This window comes from Camelina sativa, chromosome 4, assembly GCF_030686135.1.
Source record: "Camelina sativa cultivar CO46 ecotype springtype chromosome 4, ASM3068613v1".
In the NCBI taxonomy this organism is placed as follows: Eukaryota; Viridiplantae; Streptophyta; class Magnoliopsida; order Brassicales; family Brassicaceae; genus Camelina; species Camelina sativa.
Window position 1 is genome coordinate 9,124,446 of NC_141883.1, and position 19,377 is coordinate 9,143,822.

The following is a 19,377-nucleotide window of genomic DNA, read 5'->3' on the forward strand; positions in this document are numbered from 1 at the left end:
AGGTCCCTTTTCCTAAGCCAAGAAGGTCCAAGCAGGAGATTGAAGATGCTAGATGCAAGGCAATGATGGACATGGTGATGATTGAGATGCCTTTGATTGATGCAGTAAAGCTTTCACCACCACTTAAGCACTATGTTAAAAGAGTGGCATCAAATGGTTTGAGCCCTGAGGAAGGAACTTTGCTAACTAAGGATGTCAATGCGATTCTGCTGAACCAGCCCTCACAGAAAAAGAAAGAGAAGAAGCAAGAGGTGGTTGTCTCTGAGAAAGTGAGTGCAATGATCCAGAGTAGGACTGCTAAGAAGTTACTAGATCCTGGAAGTTTTGTGTTAGATTGCTCTATCTCCACAGGAATATTTTCTCACTAACTCTGTGATCTAGGTTCTAGTATCAACTTGATGCCACATTCTGTTGCTGTGAAACTTAGGATGACAGAATTCAAATCAATCAAGATATCTCTGATCTTAGCTGATAGATCACAGAGAATTCCTGAAGGTGTCTTAGAGGATGTTCCAATTAAGATTAGAGATTTCATGATTCCCACTGACTTTGTGGTGTTAAAGGATGATAAAGAGCCTAAAGATCCACTCATCTTAGGAAGATCTTTCTTGGCTATAGCTGGTGCCATCATAGATGTGAAGAAGGGACGCATAACACTGAATGTGGAAGATTTGAGTATGAACTTTGAGATGGATGAACTGAGGAGGGCTCATACTATTGATGGACAGACTTTTTCTGTTGAAGAAAGTTTCTGATATTCGAGCATCAGGCTCAGTATCGATCGACACCAACTGGGTGTCAGTCGACACCCCTCTTCCGAGCCAAACCTTGTCCAACACTGATGCTCCAAGTCATGAACCTGTTTCCAAACATAAGACTTCCCCTCCACACTCCAGAGTCCTCAGGTAAAACCAAGGTATACATCTTCTTTATCCAAACCTCCTCTTATCACCAATAAGACCATCAAAGGAAATAAAAAAAGAGCAACCATACCCAAGTCTCGCCCTGGTCCTGTTCCTCATGTCCTTGGTAGACCTCATTCATCTACTGCTTATACACCACCTTGGATGATGAGACATTCCTCTCGACAGCATTCAATGCCACGTTCTGCTCCACCGGACGTCTGAGCTTCAACACAGTCAAGCTAATGACTGAAAACAAGCGCTTAGTGGGAGGCAACCCACTCATAGGTTTTTCTAGACCACTTTGGGTCATTTTAATTCTTGCTTTGAGTGAGTTTGAATTTGTATTGAATTATGAACTTCTATCTATCATGTTGCGTTTAATCTTGTGTTTGAGTGATTCTTAGCAGTGCTAACATCCAAGGAACAAAAAAAAACACAAATTAATCGCAGCTAACTCAGGAGTAATGTTCGAACTCTCTGCATCTGCAGAGTGCATCGACCGACACACCATCAGCATCGGTCGACACAGAATATTCGGTTTGGTAACACGATTTTGTTCACAATTTCAATACATATTCGTTTTTTTTTTTATTTTTCTTCGCCAATCTCTTATTTGATAAGACTCGGGACAGTGTTGTTTAAGTCTGGGGGAGGCAGTTACTAACTACGTTTTTGTTTTTGAGCGCCAGTCAAAAAAAAAAAAATTGTTTTATTGAGTCAAAATTTTTGTTGGGAACTATGATTTTTCTTTTTAGTGTACTGCCTTGGTTGATTAATGCTGCAGATTGAATCCACAAATCTGACTAATGAAAAATCCAATGGCTGACCAGTAAACCAGAGACATCTAAATTTCCAACAGAATCCATAAAAGCCTGAGGTAATTTATGTACTTTTCTTTTTAACTCATCAAGGAGATTGATGTTCATAGAGCTTGACTCCTTGTTCATACCTGACAAGTAAGATTTCAGAAAAAAAAATTGGTATTCCTCTCCCTTATTCAAGTTAAAAAAAATCCTGAGAGCTTTGTTAAAAAAAAAAAAGAGTGAATAAAAGATGAGATGATTTTGATCAGTTTAGAGAGGTAGGTAAATTACCTGTGACCTCATTATTCTACTCTTGAGTCAAATGATCACACAAAGCTTGGAAGCGAGGGGTAGGTAAATTACCGATTACCCCATTATTCGCCCACAACTTTGATAAAAAAAGAATAGCAAAAAAAAAAACAACAAAGCAAAGCTCAAAGGAAGATAAAAATAGAATAAGTCTGGGAGAGAGAAAGAGTACCACATGTGGTAAAAGTTATATCTTGCTTGTTATGGTATTGTACGAGAATGAGTCTAGAAGGTTCTTGACATTGATCAAATTGATAAGACCCACCGATGGAGGCTTAATGGAGGAAGTAGTGGAATTTGGTTTGAATTTGGGATGCTATGAATGTCAACGGAGAAGTACATGGTAGTTCGATTTGGATTTATCTGCTAAGCATATGGATTATGGTTTGGATGATCATGACATTACTTTAAAAAGAAATGAGTTCCTGCGTTTTCAAACCTCTTTCACAGGGCTAAGTTTATGTTTTGCTTGAGGGCAAGCAAATGCTAAGTCTGGGGGAGTTGATATATCATGGTTTTTAGGTGTTTTTAGCCATGATATAAGTCTTATTTATAGAGTCTTTTTGGTATTTTTAGAGTCTTTTGAGTCTTTATATGATTTAGCATGGAAGGGAACATAATGGAGCTAAATAGGAAGATTTGGAGCTTAATCAAGCATTGAGGCTAAGCTGTTAAGTTGGGAGATAAGTTCAGAGATATGCATCGGTCGACGCAAGTTATAGTGTCGATCGATGGATCATCCAACAGAAGAATCAGAAGTTTACTCACAAGTTTTGAAGATTTACAAAGTTACCCCAAAGTTTTACATATTTGCATCATTAGTCCCTGGACGTATTTTAGGAATATAAATAGGATTTTTGGGTCATTGTTTAGACCTAAGTTATTTTCTGCAACTTTTTTGAGAGAAGAAATATTGAGAGCTTTTGGGAGAGAGATCTGAACTCATTCGAGAGAAGAATTCCTGAACTCCTTTCTTACTTCTTAATTTCAATTGCTTATTATTCAGAAAAAATGTTTTGTTCTTCATTGAATATGTCTGAGTAGTTTGCTTGTTAGGTTCAGAGTTTTTCATAGGGTTTTTATGGTTGATTAGATCTATTATTTTTAGGATTCCTTATCTTCTGTGATCTTCATCTTAGGTTGTTCTTCATATTAATTCTTGATTGATCACCTAGAATTAATACCTAGGAAAATAAATAGATATGAGAGTATAATTGATTTTCCTGATAAAACCTTTTGATGAGCAAAATTATTTCCGGCAAAGAGATTTGATTTAATAATTTTGTGAAAACAATCTAAACTTGTTTTTAAAGCTGATTTTTAACCTTGAATTTTACAAAGAGATTTGGATTTTCTGGTTTTAAATTTAGATAATATTTGCAGTGAGAACTGATTTATTTTACAGAAGAGTTTAGAGTTCTAGATCTGATCTTAATTGCTTGAATCCTATTGATTTATTGATTTAATATTTTGTAATTTCCTGAGAAATTCCCTGGGCCTAGCTCTTTGATCCTTTGAATTTACAACACTTTTTAATTCTGTTTCTGCATTGCTTTTAATTTAATATTTTGATTTAGCATAATTTCAAGATTAATAAGTCTATTGTCTGATCTAGAGTCTCTGTGGATTCGACCCCTAGAGTATTACAACTACAAGGTTGTTAGTATTATTAGGGTATTACAATTTGACCATATCAGAGAGCATCCACAGCAAAAAAACTCGAGCTGGAATCCCATAGCCAAAGCTCCTACCGTTACCAAAATTTGCAGGCTCTGGAAATTGTATAACAAAGCCTGGAGAGAGATACATCAGTAGGGTTAAACGAGTTAATAGAAAAATCTCAGAAATAATTGAAGAACTGGAGAAGACACGACTAGTAGAGCTACATGAACGAGGAAAAGCAGAGAAGCAAATCGCAACCATGTCCATTGAAGGTAGAGAAAAACATAATGAAGGAGAAGACTTACAGTAGCATAATTCCGATATAGAGAGCATCCTTATGGCATAGATTCCTGTCTTCGACACATTAACTTAGCTTTTGAAGATTTTAACAAGTACATGCTTATTATTTGTGTAAGTCCAGACAAAGAATAAACACGTAACGTAAGCTGGAAATTATTCAATTGTTCTTCTCTCTACAGTTGATAATCTAGTATTTTGACGTTTACATAAAGAGAGGGGATTTTTATTAGTTGTGTAACCAGTTCTAACAGTTGGACTCCATCAGAGACTCGTACAAGCCAAATTCAACACAAGGTTTATTGAAAAAAGAGAGATTAAATAAACCTGAGATTCCTAAGCATAGAGATCACTACGATAGAGAGATGTACAAACAACTTTAATTCTGATCTCAAGAGGTTGAGGTGGATTCACTTCAACTTCCTCCATAACCAATGGCTCACCAGCACGCCATGCCACTACCGCTACAAGAATTACTCAATCAAAAAATATAATCTTTCATAAACGAGGACAAAAAACAAAAACCCTTTTTTGTTTACCTTTACAGGTTATGACTCAGAAAGAAGTAGAAGACGACATTGTTATCCCTAATTTGATTGCTTCAAGCACAAAATGAACAAAACAACCTTGAAGAAGTAGAAGAGGAAGAAATAGAGCTTCTTCATTCACCTAACACCGAACTCACCAGCCACCATTGAACTAAGTGATCCAACGAGGATTTATTAATCTAGAGAGGGAGGATTCGGAGGATTGTATAGAGGATCGGGAAAACAAACCTTGATGATTCTTCAAGGAAGATTACTATTGACCATTGGATTCGATCGATTGCAGGAGGAGAAGTTACGATATTGAGAGAGAGAAAGAGACGATGCTTCAGGTTCACCAGGGATTAGAGTTGTCGATTGGGTTGTGTTGACTGCTTTTTTTTTCTGTTTTAAGAAATCTTCAGAAATTCCACCTCATAACGTATGATTTTGGTACTCATATTTTTCAACTAAAAAACAAATAAAAGTCTGGTAAAATCATTCAAAGTAGCATTTCTTAAAAAAAATTATGATATTTTGAATAACGATAGATCATTACAATAAAAGAAAAAGGTATTTCTCTCCAGAGCATGACACCTCAGCTTCAACTCTGAAGCATATGTTAACACCTTACTAAAAATTTATATCCTATCAAATTATAACATTAATTCATCTCACATAATTTTACTCTACGTGGACTAAACAAAAGGAAAACGATAGTGTTTAATCAATGGCTCGATTTCTTCTTCGTCGTCGTGATACCGTGGATCGCTGTTGAATGCCTTCAGCGCCGTTTATATCAGGGTCCGACTCTGTTGCTGATCCTAGCCATGGCTCTCTCTACCAATCTGAGCAGATCCGATGATGATGTTAGCCCCATCGATGGTCGATCGGTTGTGGTGGAATTCTTCTTCTTCGATCCACCAGAATATGTTCATCAGATCCGACGATGATGGGTTTTTTCTTCTTCTACGTTTCGTTCCCACGTAACATAATTTTATTCTTTATGTCTCTTAATTTTGGGGAGTAAGGAAGATTTTTAGGCTGTGAATTTGAGATTGTATTGATGTGTTTGAATCTAGAAATTGGAGGAGATCCGAGGGAGAAAAAGATGAGTGCTCCAGTGAAAGAGGAGAGCTATTTTTGTGTGGTAGAAAGCTGTGTAACATTTGTAATTCTATAGATGATAAGGTAATATGTAGAGAACATAATTTGTATTCGATTTTGTGTGTCACATTTTGTTTTCAAGGAACTGAGTGTATTTTAACCGAGTTTTATCGGCTAAGATGACATCAAAATTAGACCAGTGGCCGAATTTCAAGTCCTACATCTTAGGAGACGCAACACAGAATATGTTACTTATGTAAGTTTTCTTCTCACAATGGTTCCATATCTAGGTTTATTATGATTTTCAAATTAGTATTTGTTGGTGAAGTTACTTTCGTGTTGTGGACAAGTCAGGCTAGGCCTGTAGCTGTTCATCATTTTTTGAAGTTTCTGATCGTTAGATAGTTTTAGCCAGAGTTTTGTATTAGACGTTATGTTGATGCAGTTAGTATCTTATAATGTATATTGTGCTCCTAAATATTTTTGTAATCATGAACTGGCCAGGAGAAGTTGTTTTCTCCAGTAATTAAGTATTGCATATGAACTTGCAAACCGATTATGTCACATGTCTAAAGCAAGCTACGACTGCGAGTCTCCCAGACTCTACATTCTGTTTCGGATCATAACCTCTCTTTGAACCTGTAAGGAGTCTCAGTTGATCGAAGGTGTTAAGGTAGAGAGATATATAAGCGCTTGCTAAACCATAAGCTGAGCTTAAGAGTTCATCTTAGATCTGTTTATTGCTAATTGTTGCACGGATATTTAAGTATCTTCCTAATCTCTTTGTTGCACTAAACCTGCTCTTGAGGTGACCAATCTCCGTAAATTCCAACTAAAGTCGCAGTAGAAGAACAGGTGGTTATGAGAGGCTCATTAAAATCCAAGATTTGTGTGTGCTTATAAAATTCTACATGAGAAACATTCGCAAGTTCTGTAAACACAATGAACATTTAAAAATTGTTTTATTGATTTTTCATTCTCTTTAACATTATTATCTTCAGGTTTGAGTTTTTTTTCCTTGGAATATTCTTTGTCTTTTGCTGCTGTTTGCACGGTCTATTCTCACAAACTTATTGTCATCAAGGTCAGAGACCTTTGTCTTTTCTGAAATACTATTGACAGCATGAGGCCATCGTGTTGAGACCTGGCTATTGTGGTGACAGTGAAGTTGATTAGAAATGGTTTCACCTGAGTGTTTCTGGGTTTGTATAATGCATGTAAAGTGGAGACTGTGGCTTGTGTCGGATCTCTGCAAAGTATGCCGAAGAGGAAGATCTGTTGGTGAGATAAAGGATGAGGAAAAACACAGTAGTCTAGAAGCGGGTCCCGATCAGAATTAACCAACACAGCTGATGAACGTTAATAGCAAATTTAGAAGCATATAGGAGAAGCAAATGTGAGCTTGCAACTGATGTCCACTTAAATAATATCTTCTACTTGGTTGAGTTTTATATACATATGATATTTGTTTATAGTTTGAATTCAAGTTTGGATCGCTTAGCAAAGGAACCGATTATTATGCTTCATACAAACTTTGTATCTTATTTCTATGTCCTGCCTGTAAACATTCTCCTTACATTGATTGTAAGAAATTAAAAAATAAAGATGTGCAAGATAACTTTCATTTTGTAAGCTAAGAAATAAAGTTTCATTGTGGAATTAAAAATGCAATTTTAATTTCAATGGAAGATACTTTAATTTTTCAAATATATATCTAATTTTTTGGTTTAATGAAAACCAAACATTTTGGATTAACTATATATTAACATCCAAAATATTCAGTATTGTTTTAGTAAGAGAAGAATATAATTTTCAAGTCAAAGAAACAAAAACTTATTTCTTAACATAATAAAATTTAAAATATATGTAAAAACTAAATTTATGAAATAAAAAACTCAAGTATCATATGAAAATAAAAATAATACTAAAAATAAAAAATAACCATTGAATAATCAAAAACTTATGAAGTTTGATATCAAAGAACATATATATTACATCTTGAAATCAGAAAAAAATAATAAACCAATCCCGCGGCGTAGCGCGGGTTTAACCTAGTTTTAAATAAGTTTTGTAAATCATTGATTGAATAACAAGAGATTGTAAATTATTTTAAATGATTTTACATAGATTCCAAATTGAATAACATAGGATTTTAGAAGATTATTAAAAATCATCAATTGAATAACAAGTGATTTTAAGAATACTCTAAAATCTTCCAAAATACAAGTTTAATACCCCCTCTAAGTGTGAACACACATAATTGTATAGGTGACAATAAAACTCTATTTTTTTTCACAAAATAATCTAGTATTTCCTTCTTCGTTTCATTTTTCATCCACTCATTCTCTCTCCTCAATTTTAAGATTCGCTCTCTCTCTCTCATCTCATTCTCGATCTCGATCTCTAATTTCTCTTCTCAAACCATGGAGAATTGGAGGCAGATCCATACTATGCATATCAGAAGAGGGAGCAGAAGTTAGACGAGTGGAGAACATCCATAGCCGATGGTGATTTGGGCATGCCTCTACTATGCCTATGTGGTGAACAAATTGTTGAAGAGATCCCTCCAACTGATACAGAGAAAAAGAGATGGTTTACTTGCGTTAAGTATGAGGTAAGTCAAATAAGATTAATGCGTGTTCATATTAAACAAGTTAATGATTGAATGTGTGTTCGTTGATATATTTTGCAGGATGATGGCTTGTACAAGCGAAAAATTTGGGTTGATGCCATTAAAGAAGAGACCAACAGCTTAAGGAAGGATGTTGATAAGCATTGGGAGAGATTGAGCGAATTTGAACTCCATTATAATCAAATCTATTAATTGAAGTTGCAGCTTAAGGACAAGACAAACGAAATTGCCAAACTGAAGGAGGTGGGGGTGTGTCTTCATAACCGAGTCGATGTCCTTGAAAATTATGTTTTGATCGAGTTTCTTTGTCATGAGACCTCTATTTGCGTTGGTTGTTTTGAAATTGTTTCTTAAGACTCACCTTATCTATCTGTTGTAGACTCCCCTATATTCCTTTGGTTGTAGACAAGACTATTTTCCTTTCTTTTCTGTGAATTCTCTGTGTTAAACATATTTTTAATATGAGTTCAGTTTGATTCAGATAACCGAATGGATATCGGTTTGGTTCGGTTAATAACCGATATCCATGGATAGTTGAAACACTATCCAGTCAGTTATTTCCCACTAACCGAACTTGAACCGAAACCGAGATTTTGGTTCGGTTTATTTGCCCAAGACTACGTAAAACTTTATTGAGAAATCAAAATTTCAAGGGTTAGATGCATTAAAATATGATCAACTTATTGACATGTGTCGCAATTATGTTAGTTTTTCATTTTAAAACATCAAACTTTATATAACACTAGATGAGGCCCGAGTTATTACGCGGGTAAAAATTTGAAAAAAATATTAAGAATAATTAAGTAGTAATGTACATGTTTTTAGATTTTATCTTGTAACATTTTAATATTGAATATGAACCTCTCATATTTCATTTTAATACTCTCTCAGTTCCATTATATAAGAATTTTAAGGCTTTTTTGACTCTATTTTATAATATTTTCTCAAATTTCTGTGTATAATTTTTATTAATATAACAATTTATGACTATTTAAACTATGCAGTATATTTTTCTGTTGGTTGAAGTTTTATAAATGACATAATATTTATTGTTTATTAATGTTTGTGCTTTTTTTACCCAAAAACTCTTATAGGAAAAAGAGTACTATTTAAAAATCTATACCATCATAATAAACCATATTTTAATTTTAATTACACATTTCATCTTAATGCATGAAATAAATATTTTATATCAAACGTAATTAATACATCATATCAAATATATATCTTAGTAAGAATGGAAAATACAAATAAAAATTAACAAAATGTAATTCGCAAAAAAACTGAATCAACATTTTTTAAGATATATTTGTTATGTTGTTATCTCATAAGTACTACTTTTACCTCATGTCTTAATCAATTTTACATGAGTGAAATTTATAAAATAAAAACATATTATAAAGATATAAAGACATTCTCATCAAATAACTGAAGATTCATTCCTATAAATTATAATTTATTTTGAATTATCTTATGTTTTGACATGTGCATTACAAAAATACATGTGTTGAAATTATAAAATTAAACATTAAAAATTACTAATATGTATATTGGTTAGTATTTTAAATTTAACAATAAAAATAATCAAAAAATCATTTAACATCCACAAAATTTTTGGAATCCAAAAATATCCTAAATATTATTGTTCTATATGTCATAATTTCATAAGTAATATTTTGTCAATTTTCATCAATTAAACAAAAATTCATACCTACAAACTCATTTTTTCTATTTTCTTTTCAGGTTTCTCATATTACTACATGCATTAAAATATTTAAAGTAAAACATGTAAAACTATACTAATACACATCATCTATTGAATTTTTTTTTAAGTTCATTATTCTTTCAAGGTTTTGTGTACTTACTTACAATAAAAATTTACATATTATCTCATAAGATTTATATTATCTCATACAATAAAAAAATATATTACAACGATAAATACAATTTATATTTGACTAAAATTATGTTAAAATAACTTATGTTATTCTTTTAACTTTGTTATTTATTATTTATTAATTAATATACATGTTTAATAAATTAAGTTTTTGCTTACACATGATAAATTTTATTAAGAACACACATATAATATAATTAGCATACAATGAAAAATATATTGATTTTGTTAGTTTTCCTTTTTGATTTAGAAAAATAAAAATTTTAAAATATAAACATGTAAAATTCTGTAAATCTAATTTTTTGAAAATTTTGACACGTGTCAACATCTAATCAATATATGTGACACGTGTCACGATCTTGTTAATGAGTAATTCTGTAAATCTAATTTTTTGAAAAATTTGACACGTGTCAATATCTAATCAATATATTTGACACGTGTAATGATTTTGTTAATGAGTAACTTTGACATCAAGCTTTTGAAAAATTTGACACATGTCGACATCTAATCAATATATTTGACACGTGTCATGATCTTGTTAATGAGTAACTTTGACATCAAGCTTTATATAATAAGATTTTTTCTTTTGTATATGTTTTAATCAGTTTTTTTTTGGTATAATTTCCGTTTTAATATATAGTTACAAAAGGTAATAATTGCAATTATTTTCTTATCAGAATTAGTAATTTACTCTATTATTTTCTGTTTCATATATTTTCAAAAATAGTAATAGTAATCCTTATATTATTAAGACGTTTAGTCTGTTGTATAGTTAGTTTCTTTTCATAATTTCATTTACACATATCAAAATATTGAATAATGATAGACTTAAAACATGTTGTGATCATATATGTTACTAACTTATGATTTTTAATTTGTTGTATATATCTTTTTATAATTGATTTTTACACGTCTCAAAATCTTATCGATAAATTTGAAATATCACGATCATATGAGTTACTAACTTAGAATTTTTAATTTGCTGTATATTTTCATTTTAGTTTTGTTAAAATTTTATAAAAGGACTTGACACATGTCAAGATCATATGAGTTACTAATTTTGAAAATTAAGCTTTATTTAATAAAGTGGAAAAGCTCTATAACTCTTATTTTTTGAAGGCAATGTAAATAATATTTTATTTGTTTTTGGAAAAACCAATAACATATTGTATTTTTATAATGCCCAATAAAACATAAGTTTTTCTCTTCCGATATATTTGATCACTAAAACTCAGTTATATTATTTAGTGCAATTTAAATTTAAAGGGTAAATTTTTATATATGGTTTTGGATATTGTGACACATTTAAAGGTATCTAATTTTCATATTAAATTTTTTAATATAACTTTATACAGTTAGTAGTAATTACTTAATTTTTTAGAGAAAATCTTCAAGATATAAGATCATGAGCATGTACAAGTTTAGAGAACTGGCCTCCAATATTTTTCAAGAGGTCGTAACTTCCTGTCTCCACTACAGTTCCATCTGCGATCACCGTGATACAATCCAAGTTTTTCAGTGTGTTGAGGCGGTGGGCCACTACTACAGTAGTCATCTTCCGGCTAGCCATGATCCTAGCTAGAGCGTCCTGAACTTCATGCTCTGAGTTAGAATCTAAGGAGCTCGTAACCTCATCAAGTAGGAGTATTATAGGATTTCTCAAAAAGGCTCTAGCAATAGCTATTCTCTGTTTTTGACCACCAGAAAGTTGTATTCCTCTTTCTCCACATTCGGTTTCATATCCTTTCTCCATTGCCCTTTAGTAGAAGAAAACAAAAAGCATAAAGAGAATTGAAAAAAAAAAAGTGAAAGATAATATAACTAAAAATATGGAAAAATATTATTGTTAAATCTTTCAATTACGATCATTAGTTTTGAACTCTAATAGACTTTAAAGAAACCTATAAATCAAACTACTAGCCAAACCGTTAGGAGGATTCAAATAATACTGTTTTTACTAGTAAAAATAGAATCATACTTACGAGATAAAATCGTGAGCATTGGCGGCTTGAGCAGCGCCTACAACCTCATCCTCGGTCGCTTCCGGTCGTCCGAGTATAATATTTTCTCGGATACTTCCAGAGTAAATAACTGGCTCTTGGCTAACTAAAGCAGTATGTTTTCTATACCATTTTATATCTATATCTTTCAAATCCACACTGTCTATTTTCACACAACCTATTTCCACATCATAGAAGCGTTGAATCAAAGCTACCACTGTTGATTTACCGCATCCTGATGTACCAACCAATCCAATGCTTGTCCCAGGCTTGATGTCCAAGGAAAAATTTCGAAGCACCGTAATACTAGGCCGGTTAGGGTACGCGAAATCAATATTTTTCATTTCTATTCCCCCTAGTATTGTCTCAATTTTTGCTCCATGGTTTATGTTTTCCTTCATGTAGCATTAATTAATCAATAATATACGACGAATATATAGTTCCTAGAAACTATGTTCAACATTACAAGATGAAAAAAGATGTTTGTAACTTACTTGAGATGAAGGACGATCAAGGATACGGAAAACAGAAGAAATGGCGGCAGAGCCCTTGGCAAGGTCAGAAGTCATGCTTCCTGCTTCCGCAATAACTTTACCGGTGCTTACTAAAACAAAGAACGTTTTGAATACATCCCCAGCTGAGATTTCCCCCTTTTGAACCAACACTCCTCCATACCAAAAGTCTAATGCCCATGTGAAGAAGGTTAGGCATTGTGCTGACCCCATCCCAAAGCCTGCGAGCCATGTTGCCTTCTTACCCTTTCTTTTCGCATCATATTGAGCCTTATCAAATATTTCAATGATCTTCTTCGTGGACCCTAAGGATGTAACAATTTTGTGGTTGTAAATAGCTTCTGATGCAATCTGTGAGCTACGGTTTTGTGCATAGTCATAATTGAAGGAAATGTTGGAGAGCAAAACTTTTCTGGTGTAGAAGCAGAGGATAGAGAGAGGCTGAACAGCGATCATGACCAACGCGAGTTTCCAGGAAAGTAGAAGACCTATGATCATCGCAATTGTCACACCTGAAACGGTCTGGACAAGCAAGGATATTCTGTCGGCTACTAAGGACTTGACAATGGACGCTTCATTACTAAGCCTTGAAGAAAGCTCACCACTAAAGTTCTCTTCCATATCAAACCAGGCAGGTTCAAAGGTAAAGATTTTTTCGAGCATTTTCAAGCGAAGCCTTTGCATTAGCCTTTCACCCATTTTGGCAAAACTATAATGCTGAAGGAGATTAAGGGAGATGGAGAGAAAGGTGAGGGAAGTGAAGATTATGGAGTAAATGCGTATCTTATCCTCCATTTCTTGTGAGTTTTTTGCAAAAAATGCAGAGATCATACCGCCAATGGTTAAGGCGTAAACCGGTTGGATTGCACCAAATGTTGCAGCTGATATGCAACCGACAAGAGAAGACTTCCACTCAGGAGAAACCATTGGAATAAGTCTAGTGAATGAAGCAGAAGGGATATTATCATCGACTTTGATTGTGTGAATGCTCTCCAATGATAGAGGAGAAACAATGAGATCAGGAGATGACCATATGCTTAGCCTACTAATACTTTTCTTAGTAGGCCAATGTTGTCCTATCTCTGGATTTTTATTACCATCGCTAAGATCTTGTCGTTGTTCATGGGTCAATTGCCTTTGAAGTTTTACGAGTTTTGCATAATGGTTGTTCTTCATCATCAAATCTTCATGCGAACCTACTTCTTTAACAGAACCATTTTCTAACATGGCAATGATATTCGCTCCTCTAATTGTTGAAAGCTTATGCGCTACCACCTGTTACACGATAGAAGCATACTATTACAAAAATAATTAAATAGATACACATACATATATGAGCTTGAGAAAAGTTTGATTTACCAGTGTGGTTCGTCCCATGGCTACTTGATCAAGTGCGTTTTGAATCAATGTCTCAGATTCACCATCTAATGCACTTGTTGCTTCATCTAGAAGTAAAATCACTGGGTTTCTAATAATTGCCCGTGCAATTGCAATTCGTTGTTTCTGACCTCCTGATAAAAGTGCCCCGCGATCACCCACCTGTTTTCATGTCGACGTTATAACCAACCAAATACACAAATTTATAATAATCTTGTAAAAGAAATCCACACTCTCAAATACATACATGGGTATCATAACCATTCGGTAACTGTGTAATAAACCCATGAGCATTTGCTGTCTTTGCAGCTGAAATAACTTCATCCATTGATGCATTATCTTTCCCAAACATTATATTTTCCCTTATGGACGTTCCAAATAAAGCATGATCTTGACTCACGACACCAATGTGTCCTCTCAACCATTTTAACTGAAGAGTCTTTATGTCAAACCCATCGATCCTCACAAACCCCTCACATGGATCATAAAACCTTTGCAGCAATGCAATCACTGTCGATTTACCACTTCCACTAGCTCCCATCAGAGCTACGCTTTCTCCAACATCAGCTGTGATAGTGAAGTTCTTGAGAACTACGGATTTTGGACGAGAAGGATATATGAAGGTTACATGCTCAAACTCAAGTCTGCCCTTCATTTTCACCTCTGGTATGAATCCTTTTGCTGTATCCTCACCATCTATCTCTGAAATTCTATCAATCCTTGAACATATTCTAGCTGCGGCAACTGATGCCTCCGAAACATATCTTATTTCAGTTAGTGCCGTCCCCAGAGAGCTACACCATTTATACATTTACAAACATTATTTATTATTTCATGCAATGTAGAGACTATGCAAGGATTTACTTAATTACTTACATGCCACTCAAGACAAAGGAGATTCCAGCTGCATAAATGCGGCCACCGGTTTCTTGTTTGTGGATCACTAATCTGCTTCCGTACCAAGCAAGAAAAGCCCAAATGGTGAATGAAATCCCTGAGCTTCCCACTGCCAAACCTTTGGCAAGACCTTGCTTTAACCCAAGCTTCTTGTGCCTTTCCAAGACCTTTGAATATTTCTTGATGATTTGAGTCTCGGCCGTGAACGAAAGAATGGTCTTGATGGAGCTTAGAGCCTGTTCCATAATGGAGTTTGCTTTCGTGTGTTCTTTGAAAGATTTCTTTGATAAATTAACAAGATATTTTCCATAGATCAACCCTGGGATTAGAAGAAGAGCAAGTGTTGGGATGGCCACGATGGTCAATCTCCACGAAAAGTATGCCGAAAACACAAGGCCAGTGATGAAAACTGATGTGTGCATCAAGAATATGGGCACCTGAGATGGCAATAAAATGATAATTGTAATGGCGTGAATACATTTTTTTTTCCTAGAATTAAGACAACTAATGCTAAGGAAAACCCTTTAATTTTTGTTTCATATCCTTTTTTTATGGGTTAAACTAGATAATTAGACCCTCTTCACTTTTTTTTTTTTTTAAATAAAATTTCTGATTTTATTCTTCCGACTAGCCCCTCTTAACTTCATCCACACACAATATCTATGCATCTGTGGCTGTCAGAAAGATTAAGTTTCATAAGTAAACCCTTTATATATTATAAGATTCGTCGTGTTTTGGAACTTTTACTACACAAATTGTATATCATAACATATATATATATATATGTGTGTGTGTGTTTTAATGGTATTTTAAGATTTTATAACCAACCAGAATCACAAACTTGATAAGTTTTTTTTTTTTTTTTTTTGTTTTCTATACCCGCTCATACAGCAGATCAAAATATTTGGTCAAAATGTGAACCTTTTCACTAAGAAGTTGTTGGATGAGAGAAGTATCAGTTGAAATGGTGTGTATTATTTCAGAAGTGGAAGCATCTGAATCGAAGAACGAAATTTCTTGTCGGAGAACAGCTTCAAGATATGTTCGACGAATCTTTACAACTTGTCTCTCGCTTGTTTTGCTCCAACAGTACCCCTCTGCAGCAATAAAAACCCTCCATACATTTAAGATCATTTTAATGCATATTTCACTTGTAAAAATATTAGAAAACTATATGACATTACCCATAAATGCCACTCCCAAGATTGCCAATCCCAAATATACGAAGTATAAACTGCACTGTATAGAAAAACTTTGTTAATGCTTTGATCGAGTGTTTTAAGAACTCCGGTCGCACAAGAATACATTTTTATTGTCAACATATATTACTATATTAAAATAGCGGGTTTGCTAACTAAACTAATAGAAAAGAGTATACATAAATAAAATAAGAAAAATAATTTTACAACTATATATGATCGAAACAACTAACTTTTACTTTCATAAAACTTGGCCAAAGCTACAAAAGTTCTACAAGTACCATTAAAAATACATCATAACACTAATTAAATACTATAAAAGGTTATTCAATAACATTTTCTTAGCGCTATAATAGGTCTATATACCATAGCACTGAAAAAATGTTATACTATATAGTGGACTATAGTAGCTAGGGATACAGGGGTGGATCCTGTATTGGGGTCAGCTGACCCCACTTAATTTTCTTTGTTAGTGTATTATTAGTAATAAATTTTAATATGTTCCCTCTAAATTTTGTAATTGGACCCCTACAAATTTTACATTTTGATTTTGTCCTCTACAAATTTTACATTTTTACCACATTTTAGACTAAATTTCTATTTTGAGTCTCCAAAAATTGCATTTTTACTCTTATTTTTCTTTAAAAAATCATTTTAATCCTCTAAAATTTTACATTTTTATTCCTTTAAAAAAAAAATTATTTAGACCCCTCTGAAAATTTTTTTGGCTCCGCCACTACTGTAGGGACTAGGGATATCATATCATTTATAAAAATGTTATCAAAATGATATAATAGCATTTTTAGTGAGTTATGAATGGCCAAATTTCTTGTACTGATACCAGATAATTACTACTTTTTTATATATAACAAATAGTTAATCAGAAAGACCTGTTTCCTACGATTTTTGAGTTGTAGGAAAGCAAGGATTTTCATATAATATATAAACAAACATAGGAAAGTACTACAGTTTATATGTTTCTTTAACATTAAAATGGGAGATAAAATGGGTATGTATTTTGTTTCATTGTGTTATCATTCTTTTTTTTGTGCCAATCCATTGTGTCATCATTCATCAAGAACAATTGATGTATATCACTTGATCAAGGATACATGATTACACAAAACTTCTTACAATAAAAACAATATATATATATAAGATTAAAATAATTATTTTTTATTCATTTAAATTCCTTATTTTTATTTTAATAAATTAGTTCTAGAATAAATATAAGAAATATTAACATTAAAAATATAACTTTATAAGAAATATAATGCTTCGAGTAGAGTCAATTCAACCCGTTTGTCCTTCTTCGTTGCGATATGGACTCTCCATCAATGTTTATGTTAGATGTGTGATAGTTGTAAAGGAAACCGAATGAAAAGATGTCTAACCTTTTGAATCTCATCCTTGAAAGTTGTGGAATTAGGATGGTGTTGACCATAACCCAAGGTATTCATGATCCTGCTTGCAAATACTAATGACACGTTCGTGGACATTCCATCTCCAACGGCTCCCACAGTACCAAGTACCATAAGAACTATATCTATCCAATCTGCAAACAGAAACATTACATGTGTGGTACTACTGGATTTAGATGATATTGATTCGGTTTTCTCACGAGATCTCATTTTATTTCTTATTTTGTCTTTTTTTTTTTCTTGATATTTGTTTTAACCTTCGATGAGAAGAGTATTCATAGACTTATAAGAAGAGTGAGGCCAGTGATGGTTGAAGTGTTATGCATCCAAAATGGAAGGGTTGGAGGAGCTTTTTGCTTTTGTATGCTTTTAACAATTTAATATTATGCCTTTGGCTTATGGTTGTTGAAAATTCTATTTCATCACATGTGGATTTCATTTTGGTGACCGACTGACCGCATAATCCTCCCTCTTTTTGTTTACTTTATTATATGGCCAATCAACAACCATGCCAAAAGAGAGACTGATAATTTTATATTTGTAGTAATACATACCACTTACTTCGACAATCATCTATATTATTTTGAAAAACACGTGATTAACAATATTTTCATTTATACTATTAAAGTAGAAGTATTCATAAATTTTTATATTTTTTTCAAATAAAAACTAAAAAGTAATATCAAATGTTATTTGTTTTATACTATCTTAAAACTTTTTCATTAAAGGATGTAATTTAAAATTTAAACTAATTAAAGATTTTCAGTAATTATTAGTGTCCAAAAAAACTCACTTTCTCTCTCTAATTAATTATGGATGAAAATCAGTAACTAATTTTATAAAGATTGTTAACAAATTAAAACTTAAAAGACTAGGATTTAATATCTAACTATACCATATTATTTGTCTTTAATTTTTATAATTGGGATAAAAATTAAACATTTAAAGTTATTATTTGAATTAATTGAATTATCATATACTGCGTTGTGATTGGAAAATACTTAGGAAACCCAAACAAAAGGGTTCACCCCTCATTTATCAACCAATCCGATTATGTCATGTACTAATATAAATAAAACAAAATTTTAATATTTTTTACATTTTTAAAAACTAAAAATAATATATTATGAAGCTTTGTTGATTTACAAGGTTATATGTCAGTTTAAGTTACAAATAGAGTTTATATTTTACAATTAAATGATATAATATATGAGTTTGGATTTATAAAGAAAAATTATGGTTTAGTTTTGGGTTTATAAATTAAAGGGAGAGGGAGTTAGAGTTTACATTTTATAATTAAACAAAACTATATGGCGGTTTGGGTTGACAAATGAGAATTAAAGTTTAGATTTTACAATTAAGAAAGATTATTACATGTTTCAAATTTTATAACTAAATGAAGTTATATATTAGTTTAAGTTTATAGAAGAGAATTAAAGTTTAGATTTTATAACTAAACGAGACGATGTGTCGGTTTGAATTTACTTAAATTAATATGTTTTAATTTTTTGTTAATGATATTTTAAAATATTTATTAATATATATATATATATATATATATATATATATATATATATATATATATATATTATTTTTATGACATGACGTTATTTGAGTGGTTTAAATAAGAGGGGTGAACCCAAATATCGTTCGTTGTGATTCGAATTTTATTAAACGAAGATACTCAAACAATCTTCACGATATAAGGTAAGGTTTTTGGAGTAGAGAACTAAAAAACTTAAGCAAGATCTCATGGTTTTATATAAAGGAAGGTTGCTTGGCGTGCAAGCTAAGGTATGGGTAAAGGTTATCCCTATCTAATCCACACTTCAGCT

At 32.5% G+C, this 19,377-nt stretch overlaps 1 protein-coding gene and 2 long non-coding RNA genes across 4 annotated transcripts; 2 read left to right on the forward strand and 1 right to left on the reverse strand.

The window, feature by feature from the left end:
• Window positions 1-5,163: 5,163 nt before the first annotated feature.
• On the forward strand, window positions 5,164-7,093 carry LOC104773026 (uncharacterized). The gene is made up of 3 exons (XR_015596671.1): window positions 5,164-5,486; window positions 5,583-5,863; window positions 6,112-7,093. It is a non-coding gene; the product is annotated as an uncharacterized LOC104773026 (long non-coding RNA).
• A 618-nt stretch (window positions 7,094-7,711) lies between these two features.
• LOC104773035 (putative ABC transporter B family member 8) lies at window positions 7,712-17,856 on the reverse strand. Of its 2 annotated transcripts, XM_087510083.1 has the most exons (10): window positions 17,516-17,856; window positions 16,107-16,161; window positions 15,844-16,019; window positions 14,902-15,359; window positions 14,273-14,819; window positions 14,008-14,187; window positions 12,631-13,923; window positions 12,119-12,531; window positions 11,571-11,893; window positions 7,712-8,177 (listed from the first exon to the last, which is right to left on the reverse strand). In XM_087510083.1, exons 1-10 carry the CDS (start codon window positions 17,750-17,752, stop codon window positions 8,065-8,067), a joined length of 3,795 nt encoding a protein of 1,264 aa, XP_087366209.1. In that variant the 5' UTR covers window positions 17,753-17,856; the 3' UTR covers window positions 7,712-8,064. The 2 variants fall into 2 exon arrangements, with proteins under 2 accessions (XP_087366209.1, XP_087366210.1); XM_087510084.1 differs by lacking the exon at window positions 7,712-8,177 and having other exon boundaries at window positions 11,395-11,893.
• LOC147945642 (uncharacterized) lies at window positions 8,082-8,717 on the forward strand. The gene is made up of 2 exons (XR_015596672.1): window positions 8,082-8,221; window positions 8,300-8,717. It is a non-coding gene; the product is annotated as an uncharacterized LOC147945642 (long non-coding RNA).
• Window positions 17,857-19,377: the final 1,521 nt, after the last annotated feature.